This window comes from Felis catus, chromosome C2, assembly GCF_018350175.1.
Source record: "Felis catus isolate Fca126 chromosome C2, F.catus_Fca126_mat1.0, whole genome shotgun sequence".
NCBI classification, from domain to species: Eukaryota; Metazoa; Chordata; class Mammalia; order Carnivora; family Felidae; genus Felis; species Felis catus.
Genome location: NC_058376.1, coordinates 104,728,160 through 104,744,442, shown reverse-complemented (window position 1 = coordinate 104,744,442; position 16,283 = coordinate 104,728,160). Strand labels below are relative to the sequence as shown.

Below are 16,283 nucleotides of genomic sequence, written 5' to 3'. Positions count from 1 at the left end.
GGAAAAACTGAGAGCTTTCCCCCTAAGGTCTGGAAAAAGACAGGGATGTCCACTCTCGCCACTGTTATTCAACATAGTATTGGAAGTCTTAGCCTCTGCAATCACACAACACAAAGAAATAAAAGACATCCAAATTGGCCAGGAGGAGGTCAAACTTTCACTCTTCGCAGATGACATGATACTCTGTATGGAAAACCCAAAAGATTCACCAAAAAACTTCTAGAATTGATTCATGAATTCAGCAAAGTTGCAGGATATAAAATCAATGCACAGAAATTGGTTGCATTCCTATGCACCAAAAATGAAGCAACAGAAAGAGAAATCAAGGAATCAATCCCATTTACAGTTGCACAAAAAACCATAAAATACCTAGGAATAAACCTAACCAAAGAGGTAAAAAATCTATACACTGAAAAAGATAGAAAGCTTATGAAAGAAATTGAAGAAGACACAAAAAGATAGAAAAAGATTCCATGCTCCTGGATAGGAAGAACAAATATTGTTAAAATGTCGATACTACCCAAAGCAATCTACATATCCAATGCAATCCCTATCAAAGTAATATCAGCATTCTTCACAGAGCTAAAAAAAAATAATCCTAAAATTTGTATGGAACCAGGAAAGACCCCAATAGCCAAAACAATCTTGAAAAAGAAAACCAAAGCAGGAGGCATCACAATCCTGGACTTCAAGCTATACTACAAAGCTGTAATGATCAAGACAGTATGGTACTGGCACAAGAACAGACACTCAGATCAATGGAACAGAATAGAGAACCCAGAAATGGACCCACAAACATATGGCCAACTAATCTTTGACAAAGCAGGAAAGAATATCCAATGGAATAAAGACAGTCTCTTCAGCAAGTGGGGCTGGGAAAACTGGACAGCAACATGCAGAAAAATGAACCTGGACCACTTTCTTACACCATACACAAAAATAAACTCAAAATGGATGAAAGACTTAAATGTAAGACAGAAAGCCATCAAAATCCTGAGGAAAAAGCAGGTAAAAACCTCTTTGATCTTGGCCACAGCAACTTCTTACTCAACACGTCTCCAGAGGCAAGGGAAACAAAAGCAAAAATGAACTACTGGGACCTCATCAAAATAAAAAGCTTCTGCACAGCTAAGGAAACAATAAGCAAAACTAAAAGGCAACCTACAGAATGGGAGAAGATATTTGCAAATGATCTATCAGATAAAGGGTTAGTATCCAAAATCTATAAAGAAATTATCAAACTCAACACCCAAAAAACAAATAATCCAGTGAAGAAATGGGCAAAAGACATGAATAGACACTTCTCCAAGGAAGACATCCAGATTTTCAACCGACACATGAAAAAATGCTCCACGTCACTCATCATCAGGGAAATACAAATCAAAGCCACAATGAGATACCACCTTACACCTGTCAGAATGGTTAACATTAACAACACAGGCAACAACAGATGTTGGCGAGGATGCAGAGAAAGAGGATCTCTTTTGCATTGTTGGTGGCAATGCAAGCTGGTGCAGCCACTCTGAAAAAAAGTATGGAGGTTTCTCAAAAAACTAAAAGTAGAACTACCCTACGACCCAGCAATTGCACTACTAGGCATTTATCCACGGGATACAGGTGTGCTATTTCTAAGGGACACATGTACCCCAATGTTTATAGCAGCACTATCAACAATAGCCAAAGTATAGAAAGAGCCCAAATGCCCATCGATGGATGAATGGATAAAGAAGATGTGGTATATATATACAATGGAGTATTACTCGGCAATCAAAAAGAATGAAATCTTGACATTTGCAGCTACGTGGATGGAAATGGAGGGTGTTATACTAAGTGAAATTAGTCAGTCAGAGAAAGACAAAAATCATATGACTTCACTCATATGAAGACTTTAAGAGACAAAACAGATGAACCTAAGGGAAGGGAAACAAAAATAATATAAAAACAGGGAGGGGGACAAAACAGAAGAGACTCATAAATCTGGAGAACAAACTGAGGGGTTGCTGGAGGGTTGTGGGAGGGGGGATGGGCTAAATGGGTAAGGGGCATTAAGGAATCTACTCCTGAAATCATTGTTGCACTATATGCTAACTAATTTGGATGTAAATTAAAAAAAATAAAATTTAAAAAAAAAGCAAAAAAAAAAAAATTAAAAATAGAACTACCCTACAACCCAGCAATTGCACTACTAGGAATTGATCCAAAGGATACAAAAATGCTGATTCAAACAGGGCACATGCACCCCAATGTTTATAGCAGCACTATCAATAATAGCCAAATTATTATGAAAGAACCTAAATGTCCATCAACTGATAAACAGATTAAGAAGATGTGGTGTATATATACAATGGAATACTACTTGGCAACAAAAAAGAATGAAATCTTGCAATTTGCAATGACATGGATGGAACTAGAAGGTATTATGTTAAGTGAAATAAGTCAGAGTAAGACAGATATCATGTGATTTCATATGTGGAATTTAAGAAACACAACAGATGAACATAGGGGAAGGGAAGGAAAAATAAGATAAAAACAGAGAAGGAGGCAAACCATAGAGACTCTTAAGTACAGAGAACAAACTGAGGGTTGCTGGAGGGGGGAGAGGGTGGAAGGATGGGTTAAATGGGTGACAGGCATTAAGGAGGGCACTTTTCAGGATAAGCACTGGGTGTCACTATGTAAGAGATGAATCACTGGATTCTATTCCTAAAGCTAAGACTACACTGTATGGTAACTAACTTGAATATAAATAAAAAAAGAAACAAACAAACAAAGAGTATAATATTGAGAGTAAGAATCAATCCCATCTACCAAAAAGGTTCATGCTTAAACTAGGACTGAGAATTCCAAAATGCTTAAATCAGGTTTCATTTCTAGAGTATAAAACATGACAAGAAATACAGACTCTAACAGACAGAAATCTGTATTTTGGAAAGACATGAATATATGACCCACACACAGCACTCATTCTGTTACCATTAGCAGTTACCAAATTCCTTTGTCTACACATAACCCAGTGGATACAAAAGAAAGTAGCTGAAAATTGATTCAAATGTTGTTCAGATGATAAAGAGATTTATAGAATACTTAACAGATCCTCATTGTTATTATATTTGTACAACAAAATTAAAATTCTGGAGAATGAAATTAATAGGAGAGTGGGTTAAAATCCAGCTAGTGGCACTTACCAACTTGTGCTGCTTTTTTGAAATGACACTGTATTACATATACCAGGACAGGTATATGTATCATAATCCAAAGGTATCATAATCCAAAATGCAAATGATGCAAAAATAATTTCTACTACAAACACATGGCGGTGGCAGGAGGGACCTCAGTGCCATTTGCAGATGAGGATACAACAGCCACAAGGGGGTTGGGAGACTTGCCCACACTCCCACGTACAGCTGGTCAATTCTAGGGCTGGAACTAGAACCCATAGGACCTCACTCCCAACCCACTGTTTTGCCTCCCTTCTGGGTCCAAAATGTGCTCACTATACACATTTCTGCTGTTTTAATAACTCCCTTCAATAGAATTGGAGTTAAAGCTCAGACCTGCCTGAGGAGGAGGCCAGGGGCAGATCTGGGGTATCCCCCTGAGTCTCCCCTCTCCCAGAGGCGGTCCTCATCAGCAGCAGTCCTCTTCAACTCCTTCCAGAGCAGGAGAGCATGTTGAAAAGGTGGTTGTCACAGGACTTCCCAGCACCAAAATATCAGAAGAGGGAAATGCATTCCCACAGCACAGCTGTGATCACACCCAGCAGGAGCCGCCAGCTCGTGAGGCAAACAAGACAGGCGGTCGGACAAAATATCGATCTACCTCCAGGTCACGAGAGAGACTTTGTCAGGGTACCCCTAATTCACATTAAAATATCTGAGACCCACGGGGCGCCGGGGGTGCTCAGTCGGTTAAGCATCTGACTTCAGCTCAGGTCATGATCCTGTGGTTCATGAGTTTGAGCCTTGCTTCGGACTCCATGCTGACAGTTCAGAGCCTGGGGCCTGCTTCAGATTCTGTGTCTCCCTCACTCTCTGCCCCTCCCCAACTCTTTCTCTCTCTCTCTCAAAAATAAATAAACATTAAATATATATATATATATATGTATGTATGTATATATATATGTGTATATATATATACATATATATGTATATATGTATATATGTATATATGTATATATATGTATATATATGTATATGTATATGTATATGTATATGTATATGTATATATATGTATATATGTATATGTATATGTATATGTATATATGTATATATACGTATATATATGTATATATGTATATATATATATATATATATATATGTATATATATATATACACACACACACACACATATCTGAGACCCAAACCTCAGAATGGTAAGGGGGAAAAAAACAACACTCTATTGGCTATGCCCACCCACTGCCTGAAGTTTCCACATACTCACTGAACTATACCCACTGACCGAGGGGTCTGGACATTGGTGCCTGAGAATCAGAGCCTAGATGGGGTTTTTGTGTCTCTTAATCACATTTTTAAATGTTATGGTAATGAAACAGACAATTACTCTATTTGTCTTCCCACCCCAACCAACCCACAAACCAGAGTTTTCATTCAAGACACAAAAACACTTACATTCTCTCAGCTTTGCTTTCCATACAATTTCCTCAGAATCCATTTCAACCAAAAGTAATTTAAACTCCACTGGTTGCTCCAAATACACTTCAATGTAACTTTTCAATTTTAAAAGTGAACCGTCAACAAATTCGATTTCCTTAAAAAAAGGGGGGGGGGATTTTTAAAAATAAAAGTTGCATTAGTTGACAATAACAAATGTCAAATAAGGAATACTAGAAGGGTCAGTGCTGACCTGAATGCTTACTGAAACTCTGATGCTTGAAATGCCACTCCTTAATCACAGACCCTCTTATTCTCTTGCTTCTAGACCCTCATTACTCCAACCTGCTTTTCTACTTCATTGAGGCTTCCAGTATGTTGGCCCTATTTTTTTTAAGATGTAACTGTTCAGCCCTTTCTTGGTTTCAGTGTTTCACGTTCCCCAACTAATCACCCTTTTGTAGGTGCTTTTAAACTTCCTCACCATCTTTTGCTTCGATCATTCCACAGCCTGGAATTGATTTAAAACACTGACAGAACTACACTGAGTGTTTTAGCCACACTCTGTCACTGAATACCACCTTTCCCCCAACAAACCCTTTCTTTGCTATTTTATGGATAAAGAATCTCAGAGAAGCTAATAAACTTGCCTAAATCCACATCCAGGAAATGGTAGAACTGAATTTGAATCCACACCTTCTGACTCCTCTTTTTTTTTTTAAGTTTATTTATTTATTTTGAAAGAGAGAGAGACAGCGAGCATGAGTGGGGGAGGGGCAGAGAAGGAGAGAGAAAATTCCAAGCAGGTTCTGCGCCATCAGCACAGAGCCCAATGAGAGGCTCAAACTCACAAACTATGAGATCGTGACCTGAGCCAAAATCCAAGAGTCAGATGCTTAACCAACTGAGCCACCCAGGTGCCCCACCTTCTGACTCCTCTTAACTACTACAGAGACTGATTCCTGTCCTGGACCTCCTCTGCTCCTCTGCAGACTGACTCACAAGCCTAGAGGGAGAAGTCTACTTAAAAAAAAAAAAAAAAAAAAAAAAATCACTGGAATGTACTAGGCACCACCTTTAAAAACAGGGATCTTAACCTGCCCCTCTCCCTTCCCATTACAAATCACTAGCATTATCCTCACAACCTTTAATAGGTCACCAAGGCCTACAAAGCGAAGATCTCTCGATCTCTCTCTCTCTCTCTCTCTCTCTCTCTCTCTCTCTCTCTCTCTCTCTCTCCTGTGGCCCCACTTTTCCCAAAGCCCTCTGCATTCCCATTTCCTGGAACTATTCTGGTTCCCTGAGCCCAGCTGCACATCCCCATCACCTCACTTAGGCACTTATGGTTTCCTCTTCCGGGAGAGCTGTCTCCTCGGTGAATCTCTCTCCCTTCAAACCCAGAACAAATGTCACCACATGGGAACCCTTCCTGAAATTCACCACACCCATCTCTATGGTAATACCACATGACATGTTAAAATTATTTCTTTACATGAATATAGTATGTCTCTTTCTATACTGGCATCTTTTGAAGGAAAAGATCATGACACTCTTAGCTCTTATCCCAGACTGATTTTTAATAGGCAATTTTGATAAATGACAGTTAAACACATCATTAATGGTATAAAATCAGCAAGAATACCTTAGATTTACAGAGTTTCACAACTCTCAGAGAACGCCAAAACCATTACCTTTCTATGATCCTTTGGGCAACACTAGGAGATTATCCCCCATTTTACAGCCCAGAAATTTGGTTGAGAGAGAGCACACAACTGGTGGCAGAATTAGACTATTTAAAGCCCTCCCACCATCATCTTGTGTAAACGAGAGCTCTGAGGACCATCTCAGTCCTTTCCTAGACAGATTTACCCACTGAATGTGTACTATTCCCTCTCCTAGTAGCTCTTAATCCTGGCAGCACATTATAGTCACCCTGGGAGCTTTAACAAGCCCGATGCCGAAGCCACTCCCAAACCAATTATGTCAGTATCTCTGGAGATGGAACCCAGGCCACAGACTTTTTTAAAGCTCCCCTGGGAATTCCATTTTGCAGCAAAGGCCAAGAATCACACTGTTCTAAGCAAGCCCTTCACATTTAATTCCACCTCCCAGGCAAGACCGCAGTTGGCTTCTTGTGATCATCTTGAGGTAGCATCTGCCAGGGCTTGATCAGCTTGCAAGGGCTGAGAACCTCTCAGATCCCAGTGGAAAGACTGTGGAATTAGGACCCAAGGGCAGACGGGGCTCAGGGCCAGGCTCTCCCACCGCCTGGCTGTGGGACTCAGTGGTTCACTGGCCCACCTTGCACATTAGTTTCTTCAGCCATGCTACTGTAAGGCTCAAAACACACCAGGTAGAAAGAGACCCTTTGAAACTGGAAAGGAAGGTCATAGAAGGCCATCTGATCAACCTGACTACTTCTCCAGGGCACCAGGCCCCTGATAATATAATAAAATAATGCAACATGGGCCACTGTGATCAGCTCTCTCTTGCTTCATATTTTAATGTAATGGAATCAAAACGTTGTTTTCAACTTTTCATAAACTATAAAACAAACATAAAAAGGTGTACAAAAAGAATTTCCACACAGATGTCTAGTTAGATAAGGTATGGCACACAATCAGAGCACATAATGAAAATAAGTTTTAAAAATAACTTAGTCATTTACAGGAAACCAAAATCACTTACAAATGTCATGTGTACAGTGAATAGTTGAAACCTAGTGACAATTTGTTCTCATAACTATTTTTCAAATGCCTTCCAGTAAGAAAAGCCAGTATCCTTGTTAGCAACTCTTTTCCATTAACCTTCAGTGCTCTGTGACTTAAAATCAAGCTTAAGGTTTTTATTCCTTTGAAGCTAACATTGAATTTAATTAAAAAAAAAAAACTCGAGAAAATTTAAAACCTTTTTAAAGGGAAAGAGATTAGATAAGTCGATTTTTCAGATTAATTCTGAAATTCAACAGCATCTCTGGAATAAGCTTCAAGTTTAGCAAAACAATTGCTTTCTTTTAAATTAAAAATGGGAACAAAACACATTATTTTAAAACCTTCAGAATACATATCTGCAAAATACACATCCTGCTGCTACTCCAAGTGGTTTTCAAAATATATATACCTCTGGGGTAATTTCGGCTTCTGGTTCGCTGATCAGTCTGTATTTCTTCCCATCCTGCAATAACTTCTGGCAAACAGGAGGCTTGTCAATTTTCATGAATTTCTTGGAGGAGTGCTTTACAGACTTGGAAATATCCTGAAGGCAGAAATAGATTTTGGTTTTGAAATGCATCAGCAACAACTGTAAGGACTCTAAGCATCCGAGCAGTGCATGTGCCGCCCTGCATTATCTTCATTTCCCTGTACAAAATGACAGCAAGGGAGAAACTTTCATGATGCTCTGAAAAGAAATGCCATAGAGGCGAATAAGGCACCTTTGATCTGCACTTCAGGCTTCTAGGTCCCCAAACATCTTTCTGCCAAACCACTACAGCCAAAGCACCCACCCTGCATGGCACCTAAAATTTGCTTCTGAAGGATTTGAGAAAATTAAATTAGGGCTAGTGTTACACATTCGTATTGATTATATGCCGATGATGCGAACAGAGAGCAGCTACTTTATTGTCAACAGTTCTGCTTTACCCGAAGTTTGTTTCTACCCAGCACCTTACATGTTCCCATCCTTATTTTCACAACTGTCCCAGAGGGGTCCCTGATTTTATATGTATAGCTTGAATGCCCCAAAGAGGTTAAAGGAAACTTTGGCCCAGGCTCACTTGTAAAACAGCTGAGTAGCTGAACATGAAATTTAGGTTTCCTGAAGGCAAAGTTCAAGGAGTTCTTCCTATGTAGGGAAAAAAACAACCCAGGAAGGTGTAAAAATCAAACATCAACAGGAAGCACATCCTGCCTTTTAACCATGCTATGCTCCCTATCGTTCTAGTGGTGTCTTCTTCTACATTTGTTGATACAATCAGCCCCTCACCCCAGCTTCCCAGGAAGTACAGATAATACCCTTTTAATTACTTGTATTTGCTTTCCTGAAATATGAACTTCATTAAATAGTAGTACTTTATTCCGGGGTGCCTGGGTAGCTCAGTTGGTTAAGAGCTCGACTCTTGGTTTCGGCTCAGGCCATGATCTCATGGTTCATGGGTTTGAGTCCCAAGTCAGTGGGAAGTCTGTTTAGGATTCTCTCCTCCTCTCTCTCTGCCCCCCTCACCCCCTCACCCCCCACCCCCACCGGCTCTCTCTTGTTCTCAAAAAATATATATATATATATATATATATTTATTCCAAATCCATGGTAATTCTACTTTAGATGGGGTTATTTTTATACTATTTTGAAGACTAGCTTCCCAACTGAAAGTATTAACTTTAGTAAGATTAAAGGAAGCCTATTTTACCTTAGGAAGAAACTAAAAACCTATTACTTAATAGAATTTTTAAATTTTAATATATATTGCCAATTATAATCAATATAACTTACGTTTCTAAAGCTGTGCAAACACTACAACCTAAAAACACTGGAAATAGGTAGTTTCATGTTGTAGGGGGCCAAGGGAAGGCTACCCCAAGATAGACTACTTTGGCATGAAGGCTATTTTGATTTAAAAAGCAATCAACGGTGGGTAGGGGGGTGAAATAGGTGAAGGGGATTAAAGAGTACACTTATCATGAAGAGCCCTGGGTAATGTACAAAATTGTTGAACCGTATTGTACACCTGAAACTAATATAATACCGTATATTAATTATACTTGAATTTTTAAAAAAATTAATTTAAACAAATTTTTTGAAAAAGCAATCAAAACCCAGCAGATTCAGGAAACACTCTTTACCTCCCCTACAATCGCCTAGAAGAAGTCGGGTAGAGGACCTCCTCCAGGAAGAGAACTATCACCAGAGAAAACTACATTACGTGACATGAACCAGGTATGGTGACAGAGAGGAACCCTGCAAGGCCTGTTTCATCAAAGTCCTCTATGTTCCATTGCTTCTGAGTGGCCCAGCAAGCACTTGTTTACTAAGCATTTACTCTTTTTCATTTTCTTCCAAAGTGTATTCCTTCCCTTTGAAGTCCCAGAATGCTGCCCCCTTCTCCTTAGTTCACAATGACATATATACCTCATTTTGCCAGTGTCTTTGGAATTTCCACATCTGTGTGGATTCCCAATACATACAAAATTAAATTAGATTTTCTCCTGTTAATCTGTCTCATGTCAACCTGATTCTTGAAGGGCAGCCAAAAGGATCTTGTAGGGCAGAGGAAATTCTTCCTCCTTGTCAATGTAAATTCTGTAACTCAAACTACAACTCACCATTTTGTACACTTTATCACAGATCTTATGTTTATTTTCTTAACTTCTGTCAAACTCTCATTTCAAATCTGAAAGGACAATTTTGAGTCATGGTTTTTTCTGTCTACTTTATTTATTTCAGTTCTCCATCCACCTCTAAACGATTACAACTGTACAGAAAATGGCTAAAGGTATAACAGGAGATCTAACTGCCACAGCTCTAACTATGTAAGCATTCAGAAAGTGGGATAATCATCACATCCTGATTCTGGAAAACTGGTTCCATTATGAACACCCAAACCCCCACCCCTCAGGCCTCGCTGCCTTAAACACTGTTAAGTGGTTCATGAATATCTGCTCTACAAAACTCAGAATGTGAACCACAGGCCGATTTTTATCCAAAAATGTCCTCTGCAATGAGTTAACCTGGGAGGTGGATCTTATGTGAGGAACTTTAGGCAAAGAGAAACCTCAAGTCATCCTACATTTGACCCAAAGGCCTCAAATGGCTCCCCCGTGTGTTCCAGAACAGGTGCTCCTCAAACTCTTAATGTGCATGCAAATCACCTGGGAATCCTGCCCAGTTCAGGCTCGGATTCTAGAGGTTTGGAGTGGGCTAGAGCTTTTGCATTTTACCAAGCTCCCTGCTGATGTCAACACTCCTGGCCCCCTGGGTCCCAGACCACATTTTGAGTAGCACGGCTGTAGAAAATAAATGGCCTAGACTATACATCAGCCAACCCTCTCCAAAGCCAGGCCTACTTGTCTGGGCCATCCTCATCTATGGAGAGCTACTTCCCCATCTGTCATCTTCTTGACACTATTTACACGTACAGACAACCATACCCCATAAACCTGAGGACTTGGCACACACCAAGGCACTGACCTTAGAACCTTATGCCAAATTAGACCCACAGTGGGGGGACACTTAAATGAACAGGGACAGGACCCACATAAACATGGCATAACATTTGAACACAGAGTATTCAACATTTATTATTCATTTTCATTAACTTTACCTTAATGAAGGACTCATTATTGGTTGCTATGTACACTCGAAAAGACAAGGATGGATTATGGTCAATGGCTTTGTAGAGAATCACGGCCCCATGGTGGTATACTGTTTCTTCACTTTGAATAACAGGTCCCACCGGAGAAAGAGAGCTCACATGCCACTTGACATGGGTTGCAGAATGATCCACAGTGGATTCTAACGAGGCCCCAGAACTTTTAACATGTAAGACTTTGAACGTCATATTGGCATCATGGTCTGTTAAAGCATGAAGGTAAATTAGTGTTCCAGGCAGTATACAGATGGCACACATACTCTTATATACGCACATGCACACACTAATGAGACTTTTAGAAAACGAGTACTTACGACCCAAGCAGAGGGAATGTGGAAACTGAATGGAAGTAAGACAGTTTGGGTCACATTTAACATCAAACAAGGGTCCACCAACAATCCAGGGCTTAACAACCAGGTCTGCGTATTTGCTCCAGGACAAAACGCAATACTTGATGTCAACTTTTCTGTTAACCTCAAATATCAGGCCAGTTTCTGTGCACTGGTAAGTTCCCTCTGCGTCCAACTTTAGCCTGCATTGGACAGATAAGAACACCTGTTTAGGCCTAACATTTGGTCAGCAAAGGACTTTTTAAAATTATTTAGGTTTTTAATTTCATTCAAAAGCACTAATGAAATTCTACCACATTTTGAAGAAACATCACTATCAAAGAAAACAATCCAAGTAGTTACATAAAAGGTGTGAAATTGGTGATATTGCTTTGTGTTTCCCCTATTTGGGGTCATTTTTATGTACAAAGTTAAATTACTAACGATATTAAGTCTTCTGTATTCACAACTACTTACAAAAACTGTTCCCGGGAAAGGAGCCTGGGGGTCACTTGCTCATTCTGTTTCTGAAGAAAAAGTATACACACATATGCACATAAGCGAGTAATATATAAGTAAATGTTGTTTTCTTAAAGCAAACTAGGAAATCATATTTTATAATTAAAAGATACTTACATTTTCAGCATTACAGTGTTCACAGGAAGGTTGGATTTTATTAAGTTCTAAATAATAGAAAAAAGGTTTTACTTCTATGAATGTGATTGGCATTTTCAAATAAAATTTTTTTATTTAATTTTTTTGTTATTTTAGAGAGAGCAGGGGTGAGGGGCAGAGGGAGAGAGAATCTTAAGCAGGCTCCATGCTCAGCTCAGAGCCCAACACAGGGCTCGATCCCACAACCCTGAGATCATGACCTGAGCTGAAGTCAAGAGTTGGATGCTCAACTAACTGAGCCACCCAGGTGCCCCTCAAAGATAAATTTTTTAGTAAATATATGTGATATGACCAGATCACAAAATTCAAAAGTACATGCCCCTCAGCGATAAGAAGATCTAAAAGAATATTTTGGAACATGTAAGTTTATACCTGAATGTAAATGATCCTTGGGCAAGTCTTTATCCTCCCACTCTTGCACTGTGAAAGAGATCATCACACATGTATTGGCACAAGTCATCCACAGGGTAAGTCATGTACTACTTAAGTACCCACCTTCAGCTTCCCAACTGACAGGAGTTTAAACATGTATTTAAACACTTGCAGGAGTTAATCCAACGACACATGACACATCATGTTTGTCTATCCCACTGCAGGTCTAAGGTGTGAAAATTAGCTTGAATGTGACTTCAGTGCACCCCATCTTGGCACATAAATCTTTATGTGATCTTTTTATGCAGCAGTGAAGGCTCTGTCTCCATCCTGCAAACCTGACCCACATGTCATGGGAGAGAAACAGAGGAAACTGGCAGGGTAAGCATATTGCCTGGTTCTTACCCTGAGCAGAAGCTTCCTCAGTGGAAGACTCTCCTGGCTCCCCATCTGTAGAGACAAGAGGGGCATGAGCAATCTCTTCATTAGTTATTCCTCACCTAGGCCGGTGTCTCTCCTGGAGGGCTGCAGCCCCACTGAAGACTCCTTCGTGGCCCATGATAAATGCTTGGCTGGCGTCAGCCCTCAAGCTGTTAGAGTTAGAGATTAGCTTGGGAGAAAGGAATCAACATCCTATTTTAAGCATATTTAAACTGGAACTATTGTAAGACTCTCTGATATAGCATGCAGACTCCTTCCATAGGGCTCAAGGCCCTATATGATCTGGCTCCCCATTACCTCATTTCCTGCCTGCCTCCCCACACCTACTGCCCTCCTGTCACTGCTTGCCATTTCTCCATCCCCAAAGCATACTCCTAACTCAGGGCCTTTGCCCATACTGTCTCCTCTTACAAAGGTTCATGCTACTCCTCCCCTCACTTCCTCGTGGTCTCTGCTCAAACATCCTTGTATCTGAAAGGCTTTCCTGACAAACACATAAACACACACACACACACACACACACACACTCCCCTGCAAGAGGGCCTGCCTGACATACTCACTCTTCGCCCTTCGTTTTCCTTGAGGGCATCTCCCCAACCAGGTACACCGTACAGTTTAGTGTTTCCTGCTTCCTGTCTCTCTCCCTGCTAGAATGTGAGCTTCATGAGGACTGTATCTCTAGGGCCTGGTAAGTGCTCAGTGACTTTTTCCTGAATGATTAGAATTCCATAATACAAAAATAATATTAAGAAAGGGAACAGAGGGGGCGCCTGGGTGGCGCAGTCGGTTAAGCGTCCGACTTCAGCCAGGTCACGATCTCGCGGTCCGGGAGTTCGAGCCCCGCGTCGGGCTCTGGGCTGACGGCTCGGAGCCTGGAGCCTGTTTCCGATTCTGTGTCTCCCTCTCTCTCTGCCCCTCCCCCGTTCATGCTCTGTCTCTCTCTGTCCCAAAAATAAATAAACATTGAAAAAAAAATTAAAAAAAAAAAAAAAGAAAGGGAACAGAGAAAGAAAAGAGAGAGAGAAAGAAGGAGAGAGAGAGAGAGAGAGAGAGAGAGAGAGAGAGAAAGAGAGAAAGAAAGAAAGAAAGAAAGAAAGAAAGAAAGAAAGAAAGAAAGAAAGAAAGAAAGAAAGAAAGAAAGAAAGAAAGAGCAAGCAATAAGTTCTTCTATTATTTACACTGGCCACTAGTTGCATGAGCTTGGACTCTGCGGTTATATTACTAAGTCTCCCCATGCTTTGCCTTCCACATCTGTCAAATGGGGATTAGAATAATATCACCCCCCAAAACTTAGGAACACAAATTACCATTCCCTAAGTGCTCAGAAGTGTTAGATAACTATTATTAACTAGTATTTTGCTCTGGTGATAAGCGGGACTCATTACAAAATTCAAGAATTCTAGACAACAACATTGTCACTTATATTTTAAAGGTCTGAACAACCTTTGGGAGGGTCACCCCATGGGTAAGGTGCTCCTCAACACATATGCAAGGTCCTATGCCATCACCAATGCCCAGAAGGTACAGACACTCCCCAGAAGAGCACTCCAGCCCAAGACACACAAGTTGCCTGATTCCTGGCCTACTGGGGCAGTATCCAGGGACCAGGGTTTATAAGACAGAATCAGCTTTAAAAGAAAGCATTAAGGGGCCCCTGGGTAGCTCAGTCGGCTGAGTGTCCGACTTTAGCTCAGGTCATGATCTCACAGTTTGTGAGTTCCAGCCCCACATTAGGCTTTGTGCTGACAGTGCAGAGCCTGCTTGAGATTCTCTCTCTCCCTTTCTCTCTGCCCTTACCCGTTTGCGCTCTCTCTCTCTCAAAAATAAATAAAAACACACAAAAAAATTTTAAAAAAACAGCATTAAGATAAAGTGGCAAACAGAGACTGTAAGTATTCAGAGTCCTGGACTCAGAATACTACAGATGTGAAATACCCAAACCCTACATCACACAATCCTCCAATCATATTTCCTCAGCTACTGTCCTATGAAGGATCATAAAATTATAAATTATTTATGGGCTGTATATCTACATTGTGTCTCATCCACACCCCATGTTTTTCTGCCTTGGGAGCAGAGAAAGGGAAAGAGATTCGAGAATCCTAACCAGCCTGCAAATACAGAGTCTCTGACCACGTCTTCCCAGCCAAAGCAGAGAAAAGTGATGTAATTCTCCCCAACTTGTAAATCGCAGCTTCCCTTCAATCCATATAACGAGGGTGGCCCCAGAGTTCATGCCCATGAGTAGAAAGCATATCCACTCATGAGGAGGGTGAGTGGGCCTGCGCTGCCTGCTAGCCCACAGAGGAGCAAATACTCCAAGGTGGCCTACCTAGTCTTTCCGCCTGACCTGAGAATGGAGGTGAATGGGTGGGTACCTCTCTGATCTCTCCTCTAATGGGAAGGATAAAAACTCTCTTTTAACAAAGAGAATACTTTTGCGGGGAGGCAGGACCCCTTACATGACCTGGGGCTCACTCCTAGGACAAGCATCCTCAGCCAGCCCACAGAAGATGCGAGGCCACTTTCACTGCCAAAGAATACCAAGAAGTCTAATCCAGCCAAGGGCCAGGGCTTGTGTCTTGCTCCACACACACCCTGCTGAGAACGACCGCACCCTCCCACCCAATTCTGAGCCTATCTTGAGCCTCACCGACTCCAAATGCCTTCCTCCTAGGTTGCCTGCCCTGGTGAGGCCCTGGGCCAGGCCTAGCTTCTGCAGCCTGAGCGTCCTGCCTCCAGACTCCGTATCCCTGTGGCCCTTTACCCAGTTATTACCAGGGATAACATCAGAGACCTGATCCCAACGCACAGCTCTCTAATTTCATTTCTATCTTAAACCATTCTATAGAGGCTAGACTTTTGACTGCATTTTTAAAGGATGAAAATCATCCATAATGTATAGAGACCTGAGGCACACATTTTTTCTTTATAGGTATCAGCATATGACATCTCTGCAAGGGTGATACACAGATTATTACAGGTTCTTATCAATGCATAACACGATTGCAAGAAACTTACAGTTACTATCACAGGTTCCCCACTGGGAAGCTGCAGAGAGAATCAGGTTCTACACAAGACTTCTGAGTGAAGTGATTTCATTTATTTAATAGTATTACAAAGGAGCCCTCTGACTGACTTGCTACAGTGTTCATGGGCAGATCCCAGTCTAAGAACTGGGAAAAAAATCCTACAGTAAAATAAAATCACTTAAAATAAAAGCTTAGTCACTTACAAAACTTTTGACCAAAACCGTATTTTATATTTAGAATCCATGCCCCTAAAGTGGTTTCATACTCAAGTTGCTCACAAATAACTAGAATGGCATGCCAGGAGACTCTAAACCACAAATGGTACATTTGCAGCAGCAAAGAGTTCACTCTGCTGTAATCTGTGAGCAGCGACCACCACAGAAGGAAGCCAGGCCTGCTTGTGGCCGCACTGTAGATTGCGGTCAACGCAGATCAAGAACATATGCCACATAGTGTTAG

General features: G+C 41.0%; 1 protein-coding gene across 2 annotated transcripts in view; it reads right to left on the bottom strand.

The window, feature by feature from the left end:
• LOC102901165 overlaps window positions 1–16,283 on the bottom strand; it is a 44,914-nt gene that overhangs the window by 14,832 nt on the left and 13,799 nt on the right. For both annotated transcript variants that reach the window (XM_023260179.2, XM_045037361.1), the window contains exons 6-13: window positions 12,757–12,801; window positions 12,352–12,399; window positions 11,941–11,987; window positions 11,782–11,831; window positions 11,290–11,507; window positions 10,928–11,178; window positions 7,732–7,866; window positions 4,630–4,768 (exon numbers count right to left, since the gene is read on the bottom strand). In XM_023260179.2, the coding sequence (XP_023115947.2) occupies window positions 4,630–4,768; window positions 7,732–7,866; window positions 10,928–11,178; window positions 11,290–11,507; window positions 11,782–11,831; window positions 11,941–11,987; window positions 12,352–12,399; window positions 12,757–12,801 (933 nt within the window). The remainder of the gene's footprint in view (window positions 1–4,629; window positions 4,769–7,731; window positions 7,867–10,927; window positions 11,179–11,289; window positions 11,508–11,781; window positions 11,832–11,940; window positions 11,988–12,351; window positions 12,400–12,756; window positions 12,802–16,283) is intronic.